At 33.1% G+C, this 18,535-nt stretch overlaps 1 protein-coding gene across 1 annotated transcript; it reads left to right on the forward strand.

Annotated features, from left to right (window-relative positions):
* The first annotated feature begins 9,071 nt into the window (after positions 1-9,071).
* On the forward strand, positions 9,072-14,841 carry LOC128191880 (uncharacterized). Its single transcript, XM_052864232.1, has 7 exons — positions 9,072-9,252; positions 10,380-10,543; positions 10,811-10,939; positions 11,350-11,454; positions 12,108-12,276; positions 12,973-13,083; positions 14,202-14,841. Exons 1-7 carry the CDS (start codon positions 9,246-9,248, stop codon positions 14,819-14,821), a joined length of 1,305 nt encoding a protein of 434 aa, XP_052720192.1. The 5' UTR covers positions 9,072-9,245; the 3' UTR covers positions 14,822-14,841.
* The last annotated feature ends 3,694 nt before the right edge of the window (positions 14,842-18,535 follow it).

The raw sequence follows: 18,535 nt of genomic DNA on the forward strand, positions 1-18,535 counted from the left end.
TCATTAAATTTTTAAAAAAATAAAACATTTGATGATTGAGAACAGTAAATGACTAGAATGACTCAGCTTTGATAAAAAAAAATATTAAAAAAAAAGACAAAAAACATTTCAGGAGACTTAGCTTACTTACATGTAAGAAACAAATTACCACATAGTCAAACATAGAAATTTAGCTCAAGATCATTGCACATCCTTTATCCAACGAGTGGGTGACATATGGAGCAGATAAGGTCAAGGGAATATCATCTGCAGTGCACACTCCTTACTTTTGTTAATTTTTTTTAGCAAGATTGGGCCAAGAAAAAATAAAAAATTGTACATTAATAGATTAAGAGATGTGCAATGATATTTACTTTTGATCTAGGAACTTTGTTTAAGGTCACTACAAAACCTATAATCCAAACACTCTATAAATGAAGCAACAAGCAGATTGGGCCAAGGGAAGAGTAAAATATTTTTACATAGGTCTTCTACAACCTTGACTTTTGATCTTTAAAACCTTTGTTTAATGTCAATGTACATTTTTTTTTTTTACCAAAAGGCAATGTGTACATAAAGTATGGGCCTAACTTAATATATAGTCTAGACAAGGATTTTACACACAGGTCTGCAATAGCATTGATCTTTGACCTTGGCTAGAATCACATCATACTCAAAAAATATTTTGTAAGTAAAGTATGCGCAGACTGGGAAAAAATAATGTTCTGGATAAGTGATGCTGATGGACAGTTGGATGAAGAGATTGATCACTTCAAAGCACCAAAAAAAGAATTAAATAAAATAGGGATTAAATAAGGACTCAAATTGAAAATTAGACACTAACCATTTTGTTGAATAACAGAAAATTATTTATTCACAATTGTCTTTGTTATGTTTTAATTCCTCAAATTCTGTCTCCTCCCTGAAAAGTTTTAAGTTTAATCAGGATTTTTTATCTACCAAGGCATAAGTAAATACATGTAACTGTATACAAAAAATTCCCAGAATAGTAGCAGTTCATCCTCTTTCCTCTTCTCTCAAAAATCTATGATCTCTAGGGTGTGAAATCTTTGAAGATAATTCTTTTCATCAAACATTGAAACATAATCTGATATTTCACAGCTACTTTACATTTCTAAATAAGACCGAATCCCTAGCCAAATTCATTTGCTGCAAAAAAATTAAAAATAAATAGTTTTTCCACTTGACCAGTTTAGAAAACATCTAGAAAGTTGCCAATGGGAGGGATTTCTGAAAAATGCAACATTCATCATGAAATAAACCCAGTCCGGTTTATTTCTTGCATCTTTGCACTCTCTGAATGACACGATCAGGGTCAGGCTTGATATCTCAAGATCAGTGACAAAGACCTCTTTTGTGTCATTTATTTGGGGACTTCATCGTGAGCCTCCCTCTCATCTCGCTTACCTGTTTCCCCTTGGTATACCTGCCCTGTCCCCTTCAAAGCGGTGTCTCATCTCCATGGCGATCACGTATACATCTATGATATGTGTGTACAAAATAATGTAAAATGTCAAGCAAAAGATAGGTTTTTATCTAACCAAAAATAAGCAACCACCATGAACTTCCTGTCTCCCTGTTATTAATTAAAAGGTCAACAAGATAGAAAATGTCATGTTTGCACTTATAATTTCTACAACATTTTCTTATGAACATATAGCATTAAGTAAGAGAAAATAATACTTCAGGTTTTTTTAATGCTAATTTTGAAGTAAAAAATAAAAATGGCAAAGTAATCTAAGACATTTTGGTAAAACACCTGTCCCAAACTGATAATTATAAGGAATTACATTCAACCTTGAACTTCCTAAATAACCTTGAACTTTATGAGTCAATTACACATTAAGAACTTGTAAAGTTTATAAGTTAGGAAAATTAACTTAAAAAGTTAACAAAACTAAGTGGACAATATACAAACCATATACAATTTGACCTTCACTTTTCAGCTTTCATCTCATGGTCAAAATAATTTCAGCAACTACAAGAACCATTCAATATGAAAATGTATTACTCTTTAAATGATATCATTGGTGTTTTCAAAACAAGCATCAATTTCTGGTTTATCTACATATACTGCAGAAGCAGAAATATTTGTTGAGGATTTAATTTTGTTATTTTCGTTGGCAGTATAAATCAACGAAATTAAATCCATGACGGATTTTCAACACAAGTAGTAATGAATACCACGAAATCTTATTTGGTTTAAAAACAACAAAATTTTGACCCAATGAAAATATGTGCTTCTACAGTATGACAACTGATCTTGTTTTCTGACCACTTCAGGTCAACTGTCAAAACTTACCCTCAATGGGTCAACAATGTTAGATAATATTCCGAACAAGAAGTTGAACATGTTTTTGGAAAAATACTGTAAAAGTTTCAATTCTTCATTGGCAATCATTTCTTCTGTTTTTCTTCATTTAAACATAAATTACAAATTCAACAAAACTTTTTCTCAGAGTTAGTTCAGATTAATTCTGCAAAAGAGAATTAAATACCAAAATTTAATTATAATCATATAGGATGTACATCCTTAAAGAATATTCTTGATCGTTGACATGCAATTAGTTTCTGCAAGAGAGAAGTCAATTTATTTATTTCATATAAAAATGAACACTGTTCCACGACAATAAATATTTGTGTGCATTAATATCATTAACTTTAATTTTCTTTTACCTGTAACTTTCAGATGCATTTAAATGGAGAGGAACACATGTGCATTTGTTATACTTTCATGTTAAATACTGAAATCTGATTGGTTTAGACGCAGTTCATAATCTGTTCTATTACCTTCAGCGTTAGCAACGCACTTAGCAACGGGTAACATTACGAATTGTTACATGCGCAAAAATCATGCGCGTACGGTTCGCCTTAGAATTCACGTTATTCCTATCTAAAAGCAGTGATGTTTTCTTTAAAATTAAGACATTTAGTATAACAAAATAAATAGTGCCTGTTTGGGAGGATAACAGTTGAAATTGACACACCTCGAAAACCATTGTCAACCGACGCGAAGTATCAACTTTGTCATGGCTGCAGTCATTTTCATGAAAATTTGAAGATTCTTCAAGAGTTCAAGTATGCAATACAATATTCCATTAATAAAGCCTTTTCTAATCTTCAAGGATCACAGTACCAACTAAGTTGAATCTTAAACTAACGGTACCTTACACAGTTATACATGTAGCGATACTTGTTCTTTTGTACTGGAAAAGATTTTTTTTAAACCCTTTTCTTTTTTAAAATTATATCCTGGTGATCTCCCCTTTGTCGTGAACAAGGTTCTTCATTTGAACAATTTAATTTCCCTTCATCCAAGGATGCATTGCGCCAAATCAAATTGAGGAATTTGTGGCTTAATACAAGGTTTAAACATTAAAAGTTTACTTTGGATGATGAAATATATCAGAAAAATATGAGCTAATGACCCATTGAGAACCTTAACCTGAGGTTGTTTCCATCCAAGTACCATTAAATGGTTATGGCTGGAATTATATGTACATGGGGGTATACATTGAATAACATTTTAAAAGTTTTCAAAAGAGTTATGGCAAAATTAAAACAAAAAAACATGACATCTGTACTCTAATATAACTGCTCTAGGTATTATGAACTCATCTAAAGGTTTATTTAGTATTATGAGAATAGCCGTAGTTTTCATCTGTTAAGCCAGTTATTTTGTTTATTGCACCAAGGAACTTTACTACTGAACACATTATGATGCTGCCATGCTGTAAATCAGAATGACAATCTTCACATGTCAATGGTGCACAGCTGACTAAGACAACAAAAAAATCACTTATGTTTGCAGAGGTGGATTTTCTTTTTTACTGATGCTTAAAGAATAAAATTCCAAAAATTATGTATGATTCATGGATAATTCTGATAATTGTGACCATGAACACTGATGAAGTATATAAAATTTTTTCAAATTTATTCTTTCATGAAGTCATAAAAATATTTCCTGTAGGAGTATATTATCACAATTTGACATTTCCAAAGGGATTTCGGTGTAAATCAATTCACATCTATGACATCATAATAATTTTGGAGTTCATTCATTTCATATCAAGCACAATTTTATATTTACAGTTACTTAACATTTCTAACTCTAAGCACACCAAATCCCTTGACATAATCATTTGCTGCAAATATATCTTATAAAAATATCTGTTTCTTCTTTATTATTATTCATTTTATGGAAATAAAAAATTTATTACTTAATTATCTGTCTGATCAATATTGTACCGGGTTGTTCTGACATACCAGCACCAGATAGCTCAGTTGGTATTCTCTTTTGAGAAGTGGACAGGCATAGCCTATGTAGGCTATGCCTGTCCACTTACCTGACTAGAGATTCAGGCATCAGGGTTCAAATCCTGGTATAGTGTGTCATTATTCCTCCCATCCTGTTTCAAATGAATTATACCTACAGACAAATGTGGCATCACTGACACAATCATTACAATGTCGCCAGGATCGCCTGCTTACATGACCAGTTCTTCCTATTTTTTCTTTCTTTAGGTTTCCTGACGTCATCTTGTTTCCAATTTTAGAATCTTTTCGTAAAAATACACGAAAAACCATGCATATTCATTGAAATTTGCAACTTTAAATGCTCTAATCAATCAATTACGTAGAATAAGACTTCGTAATACGTAGCCCACGGTATCATTTTCGTCTTTTTCAAACCTTTTCTTTCAACCGGATATTGTCTTTTCAATATAAATGCCAACTTGTTTCCGGATCATGTATTCCGACATTAGCATTTTTTCGTGAGGGGATTTTAAAGAATCCTAGTAAAGATAGTCTACCTTATGCCACATGTGCGGATTTAGAGGGGATCGAGTGGGTCTGGACCCCACTAGAATTTTTTTTTAATTAACATAACATAATTGCCGAAAAATATGCCTCGCCCCCACCTCCAGCCATGGCAAACTTTTTTTAAAAACTCTCGAACCCCCTTCCCCTGGACAAACAATCGGAATCCGCGCATGATGCATATACACATGTAATACATCTGCACAGAGAGAGAGAGAGAGAGAGAGAGAGAGAGAGAGAGAGAGAGAGAGAGAGAGAGAGAGAGAGAGGGGGGGGGGGTGGTGGTGGTGATTACCCTATGTACTATTCCTTCAATCATAGGCATTATTTATTTTTCAATGTTTTTTTTCTATAATATAAAGATATACCCTCTACCTAATAATGTATTAATAGGTAGGGGTATATTTTTTCATTATGAGGAAAATGTCATGAACTTTTGTTATTATTAATTGATGGTAAAATTATATATCAACTTTAACCTCAAGTTCAGTAAGTTATGATTTGAACATATTTTTATTGTACAAAAATTACAACAGGGATTGGACACAAGTTCAAAAACTTAGATCGCCCTCTCCCAATACAAGTTTATAATACAGTAAAAATAATGTATACACAACATGTAAGGTCAACAGATCATATGACAGTTATATATAAATTTTCAATGGTGTACAAACATCAACTAAATCTTTTTGTACCTTTGATATAACGATAAACTAGAGAAAATAAATGTCTGTTTTCGCTGACACTGATTGCGTTGTCGCCCCAAGTAGGACATGAGTATTAACAATATTTAAATTTACAATATTGAAAATTTCATTAAGCATAATATTTCTGGCCTCTTTATATTTATTACAAGTGAAAAAATGATGATAAGTGTTTTCGAGCTTGCCACACGAACAGAGTGGACTATTAATAATATTACAACGAAAAAGATCACTATTTAGTACACAATTATGACGAAGTCTAGTATGAATAATATTTAAAAATCTGTCACCATAAGTAAAAAAAATCAGGTTTTGTTCGACAGGTAATATCATTCTGATTTATGATAGAAACATGTATTTTTACTTTGAATGAATGGAGTCACTTTCACGGACATCCTTTGAAAGCGCATTCCATTCATTAACAACAGTGGGAACAAATGAAGATTTATACAATTGTAAACGACATTTTGGTATACTATAATTTTGTGCATTTCTTGTAAATAATTGGATGCATTAACACGTTTATTTGGGAAAATGTCCATTACATAATTGGGTAAAAAGTTTCTATCAATTTTATTCATGGTTTTCAGCCTGGACATTTCCCTTCTACTATCAAGTGTTTCCCACCCTGTTTCGAAATAAAGAGAATCCATAGAAGCAAAAATAGGTAATTCTGTGACGATTCTTGCTGCAATCAATTGTATTTGTTCTAACCTTTCGGAATCAGTGAAAGTGCACCCGCCCCATACATCAGATAAGTTTGAATTTGAGTTTTTTCATTAGTCCCAATTTCTTTTGAGCATTTGCTATAATAGAGTTGATATAAACTGTCCATGAAAGATCCTCAGAAAAAATAACACCTAAATGTTTGTGAGAAGACACGAATTCCAAATCACGATCTTGAAATTTTAACAAGGGATTTACAGTATTTTTTTAAATATTAAAATGAACTGCTTTGGTTTTTGAAGGATTGAAGCTCAAAAGCCATTTCTTAGACCAAATTTCCAGATTTAAAAGATCTTGATTTAGATTAAATTCTATATCTTGTACATTGATTGCAGCATGTTGTAAACTATTATCATCTGCAAAAAGTCTACAGAATGTTAACATATTATCTGCTATATCATTTACATAAATGTTTATACAAGAATAATTACATATTGGGGGAAAATGCTAATAAGCCCTGAGAACAAAATTGTATATACAGTGTACAGATATTTATTTTCACAACATTTTAATAGCGATTGTAAAAGCCCATGGATTGATTGTATTCAAAGAATTTTGAACATGTGCGGGCTACAATATGTCTGGCAGAACCATAATTTTGTCAATATAGAATGTTATCTGCTACTGTAAACCAAAGATTAAAAGACCAATTTATGCAAATATGGTCAAATGATATAAATTGTTCTTCCAGAGGTCAAGTGTATAATATTTTAAAACTATATTTTGGCTTTGAGAAGTATCTTGATATTTTACCTGTAAACTAAGAAAAAAATTCATTAAATTTCGTACATCAAACCATCGTTTTCCTGTAGAGACAGGCAGATGGTATAACATTCCTTTGAATGAGAGGTTATGTCTTTTGTGTAATAAAGGTCTCATTGGTGATGAATTTCATTATATTTTAGAATGTTCGGTACTAGAAGAAATAAGGAAAAAATACATAAACACAAAATATTGGAAAAGACCAATTTTTTTTTAAGTTTTCTGAACTCATGACTAATTATGCAATTGTAAATCGCTAAGAAATTTCAAATTTTTTTGATGCTGTCTGTTCCTCTTAGTTGTTTTCCTATTATGATCCTTTATACTAAAATCTAACATAAACTTTGTAGTGATTCTATAGTCTGTTCTTTTTTATTTATATTTTTTACCTGTATGCAAATGTACCTGTTTGTCCGTACCTCTGACGATTTGTATTTGTATGTATTATATATATGTTCCTCTTGTACCAAATTATTTGGTTTGAGCGAATAAACTGAACTTGAACTTGAATTAGAAATAACAATGGCCCAAGGACAGAGCCTTGAGGCACCCCGGTTATGATTAAGGGATGAGCGTTTATATTCTTTATCGATCTATTGAATGATGTTTGGCAAATGATATTACTAGTATTCGCAGATTTCTGTCGACAAGTGGGATTATTGGTTTAAAATATTAAAAACTACATGTATTAAAAACTACAAGCGATTGTTTTGAGGTAATGTGTTAATTTCTATTTATTAAATCATAACATTTGTGTCACTTTTTTCTCTGGAGATAACTAGTGTTCAAGGAATATGAAGGTTGCAAATTTACTGTTCAAAGATCAAACAGTTCTTTAAGCCTTCAATTTTTGGTGACACAAATAAAAAAGGGGGTCAAGTGATTGATAGCAAAGTATATCAATTATCTTCATCTTGCAAACTTAGACAACATTAACGTTCATCTTTTTTTTTAAGTTGTTGCAACACAATCGCCCCGAAAATTATTCTAATTTTTTTCTCGATAAAAGGAATAGATTTTTCATTTAACTCCCAAGTACAAATTTTCTGGTGACAGTCCATTTCTCAGACAACAATAACGGAGACACGATCTGAACTCTAAGATTCCAAAATAAACACTATCTTAGTGAGAAACCGTGGACCAGATATTTCATTTTGAAGCCTGGACAATGAAATGTATCGTATCGGGCGCGCTTAGGAAAAGAACGGGATACAATGAGAGCGTAGTTTACCCTCATTTATCACTGACAGATGAGGACAGAAGAAAGTGTCGGCATTTCAATCTCAGAAATTTGGCCACTGACTTATTTTGCTTTCCTATTAGAAGGAAGCTCGGTCGGAACAAATCTGGTCGACCTGAACATTTTTGCAACGGCGCACAGGTTCATAGATCAGGTGTCGTCAAAAACGGGGGGGATAGTGGTTTTCAAGGAAAGCGTCGACTTAATCGATGAACTGTTGCAAAGAACTGATCGTTTTATAATATAAGTAGAAGTACATGTAACTATGTAACTGAGATGAATTAATTTTTTTTTATATATGATCATTTATTTTTGTTTTATTTATTTATTTTTTCTTCATAGTTAAACTTTTACAGGTCGAAGAGAGAGAGAGAGAGAGAGAGAGAGAGAGAGAGAGAGAGAGAGAGAGAGAGAGAGAGAGAGATGTCCAAAGGGAGGTAATTCCGATATTCACAAATTGTTATAATATTTGCAGTACAAATTTGTCATGAGGTCTAAATTTTATTCAGGTTCTAGAAATGTTTATAAAATAATTAAACACGGAATTCTAACTTCTAAGGCACTAACTTCACCTAGGCAAACCCAGTTTACGGTTTCTTTAACCTTCGTTAGATCTTTTTATTATTATAACATCTATATATGAATAAATACAAAACAATACTTAATATAATAATGCAATGTACTTATGTCACTACATTACCTAAAAAAAGTCACCACTGATTTGGTGTGTTGAGAATTTTTTTTTGGGGGGGGGGGGGGGTCTTTCCGGAATTCAAATCAAGTTTGGTTCGAGTTTTGATTAATACCAGAACGCTCTTCGGATTGCGTCGTTTATTTTTCACCATCGGAAACGTAAAAGACCGAGACTCGAAACGCATGTTGTTTTGTCAATTTGTGACCTGCGAAATTGTCGATTGAATTGTATAATTTAGGTTGTGTATTAAAAAATACCTGACCAGGAGACGGGAGGAGAACGACGAAAAAGATACGATATGGGACGTACGTATCACATATTTGTTGCACGGAGGCACTTTTTAAATGTTTGTAACTGTATATGTACCTAATGTGCTTAGAGGAAATTCGGAACAAGTCTCAGCGTATCATAAGGAGTTGCATTATTCATTTATATGCTGAAGTTCATTTGATTCATTGCTTATCGTCACTACAAATCATTGAAATGTATGATGGCCTAATTGATGGTCATTTAATTAGTAAAACGAATATACTAGCTGTAATGATTGTTACGTACAGTATCGACTCAAATTATGCAAGTCCAAATCACTATCAGGCACTGCCCCCTTAATCAGGTTGGTCACTGTCCATCGATTGAAGTTTTGACACCCACTGTTTAGTCTGTAGATACTCCTCTTTCTTGAAGAAATAAATATATCATCGGCTTTAATTGTGTTTTTTTCCCACTTGTATGCAAGAAAACAAATTAGAGAAGAAAGAGGTCATGTTGCATGTTGTTTTGTGAATAAAGTTAATCTTTTGGTGAAAAAAAACATGTTAATAATTTTCAGCTTCCTTAATGTTTGAAGAAAAAAAAATGAATTGCAAGAGTGCAAAATTTATGCATTTATTTTTTTTTAAAAGAAGGTTTATGAAGTACACATGCCAGAGTAAGCTAGTGTACTTGCCCTGTTGTTTAACATCATTATAATGAGTATTTCTTAAGCGTAATACAAAATGAACTACAATTACTTTCTGTTTGGTTATTTATATCCAGTTCACCTTACTAATTTGATATTGTCAATATATTAAGATATCAACAATGTCTATACAATATCGTTTTTACATCATGTGCATTCATTTGTAATCATTTTTATGGTAACGCTGTGACATCATGATGTTGACAATATTGGTAAGACTTGGTGATGTTTTTGGAAGAGTCAATAATTCTCATTAATCTTTTATTTATAGGAATATACAAAGACAATATTACTTAACATTACTAATACTTAACATGTCTCTAAAACAAGTTTAAAGGGAATATTGCAGTAAATGTACTACGGTAATATCAGAACCATGATGTTATGAATGGTTAATTAATTTATATAACTCTTTATATTATTTTCCAAATCATTTATTTTCTGATATACTTTAAATATTTGATATATTTTTAGGGTTTTTATTCTCAACTGTAAACTTGGTTTGGAAAACTTTCCCTAGACATTACTGTGCTGCTCAGGCTGCTAAAAGTAACCTTAGCCAACTACGAAAGAAAACGGGTATACCACTGAAGAATTGCAGAGCTGCACTTGAGAAATTTGACAACAACCTAGAGGAGGTTCCTTTTAACAATATTAATTCTTTGAAATAATTTTATTTTGCTTTTGTCATTTATACATGCTATTTGTATCGTGAAAACAAAGACATCTATTGATTTTGTGTATTGTAAATATTTTAAGAAAATTAATTTCCATAATTTTCACTGGAAAACTTCATGGTTAAGATTTAAATGACAACATGAACTTGAAGTATTGTCTCTAGTATTACATAAGAATTAGGAATTTTGAAAGTAGATACATTTATTTTTTTCTCAATATTTGTACAGGCAGAAAAATGGTTGATAGAACAAGCACAGAAAGAAGGTTGGGCCAAAGCAGACAAGTTACAGTCCCGCCCGATGTCCCAGGGGTTAGTGGGGGTTTTGCAGTCCAGAGCAGGAGCCACCATGGTTGAGGTATCTAATCAAAGCTTCAGGTTTTTGTAAGATATTTTTTTCAGGCTTACTCATTATTATGCCCCAGCCATGACTGTTTCAGGGCCTAAAGTGTGACCACTTTGGACCCTTGTTTAGGCTTTTTTTGGCAGTGCTTATAGATAATGAGATATTTTTGTTATTGTAGAGTCCTTTTTGTTTTTAATTTAGTCCTATTATCTAATCATTAGAAAAAACTCGAAAAACCTAGTATGCTTTATGCTGTACATATTCTTTGAATACAAATGCACTACTATTATGCCAAAATAGTTCGAAGTTGATTGATATAAAGACATATTGAATGGAAGCAGTTTGATAACCATTGATATTTTACTCAGTTTAGACAACCCTGTAATCTGATCGATGAATCTTGTTTTATTGGACTGATTTAGGTGAACTGTGAGACAGACTTTGTGGCCAGGAATGAGAAGTTCCAGGAGTTGGTGTACCGCCTCACCACTGCCTGTCACGACAACCTACAGCAGGATACAAATAAGGTTCAAAATCAGAGGGACTTCCTTCCTTTATTTTGATTAGAACACTACTGCTCTTGTTTATAAGTTATTGTTGTAAGCATTTGTTAACCAACACTTTCAGGATGCTTTGTGTTTTTAGTTAGTGTTTTGATGTAGATTGTCAAGGATTATAGTCTGTACAGGAAGAAAGAGGATCCAAACTAATAGAGAGCAAATATATATCGAAATTGGAACACAAGGAGAAAAAATATTATGGTTACAAAATTTAAAGGGGGGAGGAGGAGTTGAGATAAAAAAAAGTTTCATATTTAAAAGATAAACTTCAACTACAGCTTTTTCTTATGTACAAATGCTACAGTTAAATATCGATCATTTGTGCCATGTCAGTTAGATATCTAATGCCTGACAATAGAAAATTTTCTGTGCTACAGTAAAATTCTTTGCTCTTTAATCTATTGCTGCCACTTTAAGTATTACTGTATCTTCTCTTTTGGGAGATAGAATTATTATGATAAACTTTAAAACTTTGCTAATGTTTAACTCAGCATTGGGTTTTGTTAGTCAGTAGGACAACATTCCATTGAATGAAGTTCATGCTCAACTGAAAATGAAGTTCATGCTTATGGAGCTACAGTGAGTATTTTCAAAGATAGTGAACTTTTATAACTTTTCAGAAATTCCTACAACATGATGCTGTAAATGACTTGCCCTATGAGGACAAAAAAATGTCTGATGCCGTAGCTTTGGAGGTTGGTACCATTGGTGAAAACATGCGCCTACGCCGGGCTATATTCCTTCCTAAATTAGAGGGACAGTTTCTGAACTCGTATGTTCATAACTCAGGTGAGAACAAATCATGTACCAACTTTTTGTTATGCAAATATATTATTTTTATATTTATTATTTATATTATTTTTATATTTTTATAGAAAAAGTCATAAAATGTATCAAAATATGACTTATATTACACAAGTAGTAATTTAAATGAATCGATGTTGTCAATTTTTTATGCTTTATATGTACAAGAGCGGTTAAAAATTATTGTGTTCCAAAATTTGGAAATACGGTAATCTTAATATTTGGAGCTATAAGAATTAATAATAATGGTGCAGAATGAATGTTTTTTGTTTATTCTTGTCAAGAGTTTCAAATTTGAAAGAAAAAATGTGTTAAACTGAGGTCGCAATGATCTTTTCAGAGTGTTTTAGAGTAAATTTCTAAATATTGTTTTAAGCCAGAGTCATTAATGAATACTAACACTACATGTATATAAAATCCTGTTGTACAATTGCACTGGACAAATGCACATTTTCTAATGTAAAAGCCAAATTCTATGATCTTTAAAATTTCCAGAGTTGAGAGTTATCAAACCTTGCTAAGGAATGGACATTGTTCACTCCTATCTGAGTACCATAATGTAGTTGCTAACTGTATCAAAGAGGCACAACTTGTGAGGGATTAGTTGGAAATTGTAAACCTCTAAGACATCAACAAGTTTTACTAGCATTAAAAACGTTTTCATATATTTCTTCCTTGTAGACAAGAAGGTGGTTATTAATGACTGTCACATGGGAAGGTTTGGGACTCTACTGAGTGTACAGCATACATTAGGAACAGATTCAGAGGAGTCCATAGAAACAGTCACCAAAGGTCTCTGCCAACATATAATTGCTTCTTCTCCCTTAAGTATAGGAAACCCAGCGGACAAGCCTTCTACCAACACACAGGAAGAGACCCGGCTTCTGTTCCAGGAGTACGCGCTGGACGAGGAAGTGACGGTGAAGGAAATTCTGGACGAGAATGACCTGACTGTGACCGACTTTATTAGATTTGAGTGTGGGGAATTACTACCAGAGGAAAAAGATTGAATCATTTTTCTGTTGATTATTTTACTCAGTTTGGAATTATTTTTATGAATTGTAACAGAACATCAGGAATGGATTATGAGGTTTCTTGTTATTTGTCCTTTGACTATTATGCGAGTACTGATACTAATGTATATAATCCAATTATCATTAGTACATGTACTTAACTGGTAAAACATCAGTCAATTTTGATTTAGTTTAGCTGCTCTAAATCAATTTTGAATCAGAGATTGAACCTGTTTTGTGGAGGTGTTATCTTCTACTAGTCCTGGGTTGTATTTACTGTATGTCTAAAGCTATATATTCTATAATAATTGTGTATTAATATACATGTAGTGGTAAATGTGTCTGATTTCCAACACTCTTACTAGTTATACAGCATGTAAAGCTTTGTTAAATTGGAGTAGTTATTCCTATTGCAGCTTCAGACAAGCAGTATATTGCTTTGAATGAGTTTGGTTTGAAAAAAGGACTATAAATAATTTATGAAAATTTTATAGGAATTTTGTAGCTGGGTTTCATATTCATCCGATTTGAGTCATAATGCTGTGAAACCTGTCCAAATGGTGTAAAAATCTATAGCTCATATTATTAGTTTAACAATTTCATTGTTTCTTCAGTTCAAACAATTTTATGACAGCAATTTCAATGCATTTGAAATAAAAAATGTATCATTTAATAATAATGTAACAATTCATGATTACATGTTATTTGAAACTGAATTGTATCGTATCTCATGTGTTGATTCATGGACAAAACACAATCGTGACATAAAACTGGTGTTTTAATTAATAATTAATTGACATTGTACTAGATAATAAACTGATGCAGTGAACATGCTGGATTTATGTAGTGAATTATGCCTATGCATCTGAGAGTAAGACAAGGTTTATCTTTGTTCAGATTATGATGTAACAAGAACCACGGATGTCTTGTTGACAACCTCAGCACCAAAACAACCTCCGTTTCTCTGGTCGCACTGGTCCACGGCGAGGAAGGAACAAGTTGGTAGCAGGAGCTTTCATACCTCCTCAGTGCGAGATAAAAACCTTACGCACACTGACAGTAGCGGCAAAGCAAAAATGGTTGATGTCGGCGACAAAGAAAACTCGGTCAGAACTGCAGTGGCCTGTGCATCTATTTATTTGGGAGAAGAGGCGTTCTATTTAGTCGAGGCAAACAAAACCAAGAAAGGGGATGTTCTCTCTGTGGCTCAGTTAGCAGGGATAATGGCTGCCAAGAAAACTGGAGAGCTAGTGCCACTATGTCATAACATTGGACTGAGTAAAGTATCAGTGGACCTGACACTGTACAAACACAACTACTCTGTTTATATTGAATGTGAGGCTAAAACTGTAGGAAAGACTGGGGTAGAGATGGAGGCCATTACTGGTGCCTCTATGGCAGCTATCACAGTATATGATATGTGTAAGGCTGTCAATAGGGAAATGGTGATATCTAACATAAGGTTGCTTAGTAAGAAAGGGGGGAAAAGTGGAGAGTACCAGTTTGTTCCTGAATAAAATCTTCTTACTCTAAAAAACAAATTGGTTATTAGTCATTGACGGAGAGGCGGCAATAAAAGCGTGTTGTTTGCTGAAAAATTGAATAACGCACGTTAGCGCTGTCTGAATAAAAGCGAAATCATAAAAATATACTATTCAAAGCATATTTTTATTCATGGTATTTTATTTTAAAAGTATAGAGAATCGGATTAAACGGTGTCGGCTCGATAAGGCTGTCCTACAACCGTTTTTAACCGGTATAGCAGCAAACGGTTAACCGTTGGTGCGTAAGCGAAATAGAGAACGATTTTTTTTTCGTGGTAATCAAAATGCAAGTTTTATTTATGTTGAAATCCATGATATTTTCTGAACAAAACTAAATGTTGTTTATAGTGTTCTATGAACCTAAGAACTAGGTTACGGAAGTGTATTAGTGCCCACTGAGAAACTTATCGTAATATCAAAAAGACTATTAAAGTTGTGATCTCAAGATTAACGTTGGAAATCCAAGATTAAAGTACGACATTCCAACTTTAAAGTAAGAATGGGTTAAAAAAAAATTCAAAAACGTTGCACCAATACGCTTTCGTACTACGTATGGGAATACAATATGAATATGTGTCGACATATAGTAGTAAAGCAGCCACTAAAACTGTTGGCGCTCAAGTGACGCGAATGATCGCAATTTTTACGCAATGGTAATCAACTACGCTTGCGCGGAAATCTATCTGGGAATGACGCATCTCCAGAGTTTGAGCGAATTATAATCCGTTTTATTGCGTTCTCACAGCGACCACAACAAGCTTTACTACGGTTAACGGGCTCCTTTGTCGTCACTATCGCGTCTATTAGCGTTGTCAACGCGCTGGAATCACCGTGTTGCGTTGTTAGCTCTGCCGTTGCTCGTCACGATGAACGAATTAGCAACTGACAAAAAATTCCCGTTTTTATATCCTATAGAAAGGACCATATTGTGCGCGCAGTAAGCGCTTTGTACACACCGTGAAGCGTAAGATGACAACTTCTAACATGTGATGAACGCACGGTCGGAGCTCAGTCAATCGCCGTCTAGAATTACATGGAAACCCAGAATCATGTCAGGACGCCGTAACATTTTCATTGCGTTAAAAAAATCAAATAAAACTGCACAATTTTACTGCGACACCACTGCGGTTTAAAAATTATAGCAAGTTCTGATTGCTCTTTGCAGCAGGAGTGTAAAGGGCTTTTAGCAATCGCTGTACATACTCGTACATTTTAAAAGTTCATGGGGATAGATTTGAATATCTTAAGTGTTGTGAAATACCTGTGCCATATTTTAGATATCTTTTGATGTGATATTCACGACAGCTCAAAAAAGGAATGAACTGTAAGGGTGATTGTAAAGACATTGAGAAAACGGTTACTCTTGATTTGTTTTGTAAAACAAAATGCGTGCATTGTAGGTATGTTACAAAAAGGAGTCGAAACATTGTTCTAAGCGTAAACAATCTTCGGTTCCGACTTTTACACATTTTCCAGAATCAAAATATGAGGATATGCGAAGAGAAGTGGATGAAGCCAATGCCTGTATACTTCTCAAAAGAGAATACCATGATGGCCTTTGCTTCTAAAGTCTAATCGAAAAATCGTTTGGAGAAAAAGGGTGATATATAGATGGCATGGTAAGGTTGGGGCAATACTTTAATTATCTCCCCTTTTTCAAATTATTTTTATTTAACCCCATCAACCGCACAGGTTAAATCTAGTACATACATAACAACAATACAAGTAAGGTTTTATTGTAATACATCCTTCTGTCTATGAAGCTGCACATTTCTAAGGTAGAGGATATATAGAGCATGCATACGGATTGGCTTTCTGTTCAGTAACCATCAGCTTTAGATTAATGATTCATAATACACCGGTATGTTTCAATCTAGAGGTTTAATTGGTTTTTTACTGTCCATTTATGTATTTTTGGAAATAAATGGAAAAGAGTCTTTTGGGGGAGATTAAACATACAGTTGATGAATACAACTGCATATTAACAGGCTATTAGTTATGCACGTTGCGCACGAGTAGACTAATTTTGTTGGATTGAAAGGGGAAGGGGGGGTCAAAGGTACCTTAGATGGTGAGAAAATTAGCACTGATACTTTAACTTAAAGTTAACGTGATCCTTATCAAAACACTTGTAACTTATGCATAAACTGGCGAGGAAAAAAGCCACTGCATGTATTCCTTTGCTGAGGACAGTATCGTTATGTATACATATAGTCAGTGTTTGTTTCATTGCAACCAAGAAGTAATCAAAGTACTGAAGAACTGACGGGAGTTGATTTTGTCGATGTTTATTTATTTTAAAATCAATGATATGTTATTTTGTATGACAAGTACATGTATATTCTAATTTGAATTACGCACATTTTTATAATATGAATTTTTGGACTTTTTCGACAAGAATGTCGAGAAACCCCGATATGAATAATGTTAAATAATATTTAAAGATAAAATTAATTCAATCAAACTATGTATCAGTGATAGAAATATTTCTCGAAAATTATATGGATCCAAGCAATATTGAACTCTGTTCTCGTTCAACCAAACGCTCGGCTGACACCGTAAATCTCCGACAAGGATTTACGGAGAAAGCCGAGCGTCGAGTTGATCGAGACTATATTGAACTCTGGCGTTGGAATACATACCTGTACGACTACAAAAAATATTTAAATTGTTCGTACCATTTAAAATCTGACTATTTTCAAGGTGTTTATAAATAAGTTTCCTTGAAAAACAATGCTTTAGCATACATTACATAGAATTCACCAATTATTTTCAAGAACTAAGTCTTGTCAGCAGCAATGATTTGTGCTGAGGTCCAAACACTGTTTCACTTTCGGTTTGTCTGAGTAACTGCATAGGAGAGTTGATTAAAATCAACTCCCAAAAATTGCCCCTCGGAATGAACTAAGACCAGAATCACAGTCAAGCGACAGCATGTTCACACCAGCACTAGGGTCCTGGAACCAATATCTTACATATATTAATATCATGTAATAATGCATTTGACAAGTTATTGTATCCACCATTATGGGATAGAAAGAAAATCAATGGATGTCCAAAATGGAAATCATTGTTTTATTCAGCAATTATTCCGTAGAATATAAAAACATTTACAAAAACACGCAAAAAACACATCACAAATTAAGTGTATGCATATGCTATGAGTAAATCTGTTATTAAAAATATTTATGTTTCAAGTCGAGATTTTCCATCTGTTTGTTGCCTGATATATAATTTAAGCATTTAGCGTAACTTGAATATTCGATGTACGTAGAATATTCAATGTACCGAGGTTAATCTACAAATCTACTGAGTATTTTTTTTTTACAACCAAAGGCTGTATCATCATATTATAATTACAATTTTTACTACAATTTCATGAACATTATGTTCCCGAAGACCAACGCTATTTGACGATGATGTCATCAAAGCATGGTCATCTGTAGACGACGAACATTGTATCAACGCATTTTATAACTCCTTGTCATTGGTACATGTAATACAAATTAAAAAAAAACAACCGGTTAACGTTTTTTTTTTAAACCTTTGAGTTTATGAAATACTTGCAAAATAATAATTTGGAAGTTAACAGTTCAGTCAGAGGCGAAAATACTGTTTTACGACCGGCATTTTCATTGAGTCACTTAAAATCAAGATGTCGGACACCTTGTAAAACTGTTGATTTTA

The sequence above is a fragment of the Crassostrea angulata genome, chromosome 7, assembly GCF_025612915.1.
Source record: "Crassostrea angulata isolate pt1a10 chromosome 7, ASM2561291v2, whole genome shotgun sequence".
Classification (NCBI taxonomy): Eukaryota; Metazoa; Mollusca; class Bivalvia; order Ostreida; family Ostreidae; genus Magallana; species Magallana angulata.

Bases quoted from the DNA above. Each gene is read 5' to 3' on its own strand.
- LOC128191880 (XM_052864232.1), top strand. The intron at 10,544-10,810 runs GTTCCTTTTAAC...ATATTTGTACAG, and splicing joins TTGACAACAACCTAGAGGAG to GCAGAAAAATGGTTGATAGA. The intron at 10,940-11,349 runs GTATCTAATCAA...GGACTGATTTAG, and splicing joins CAGGAGCCACCATGGTTGAG to GTGAACTGTGAGACAGACTT.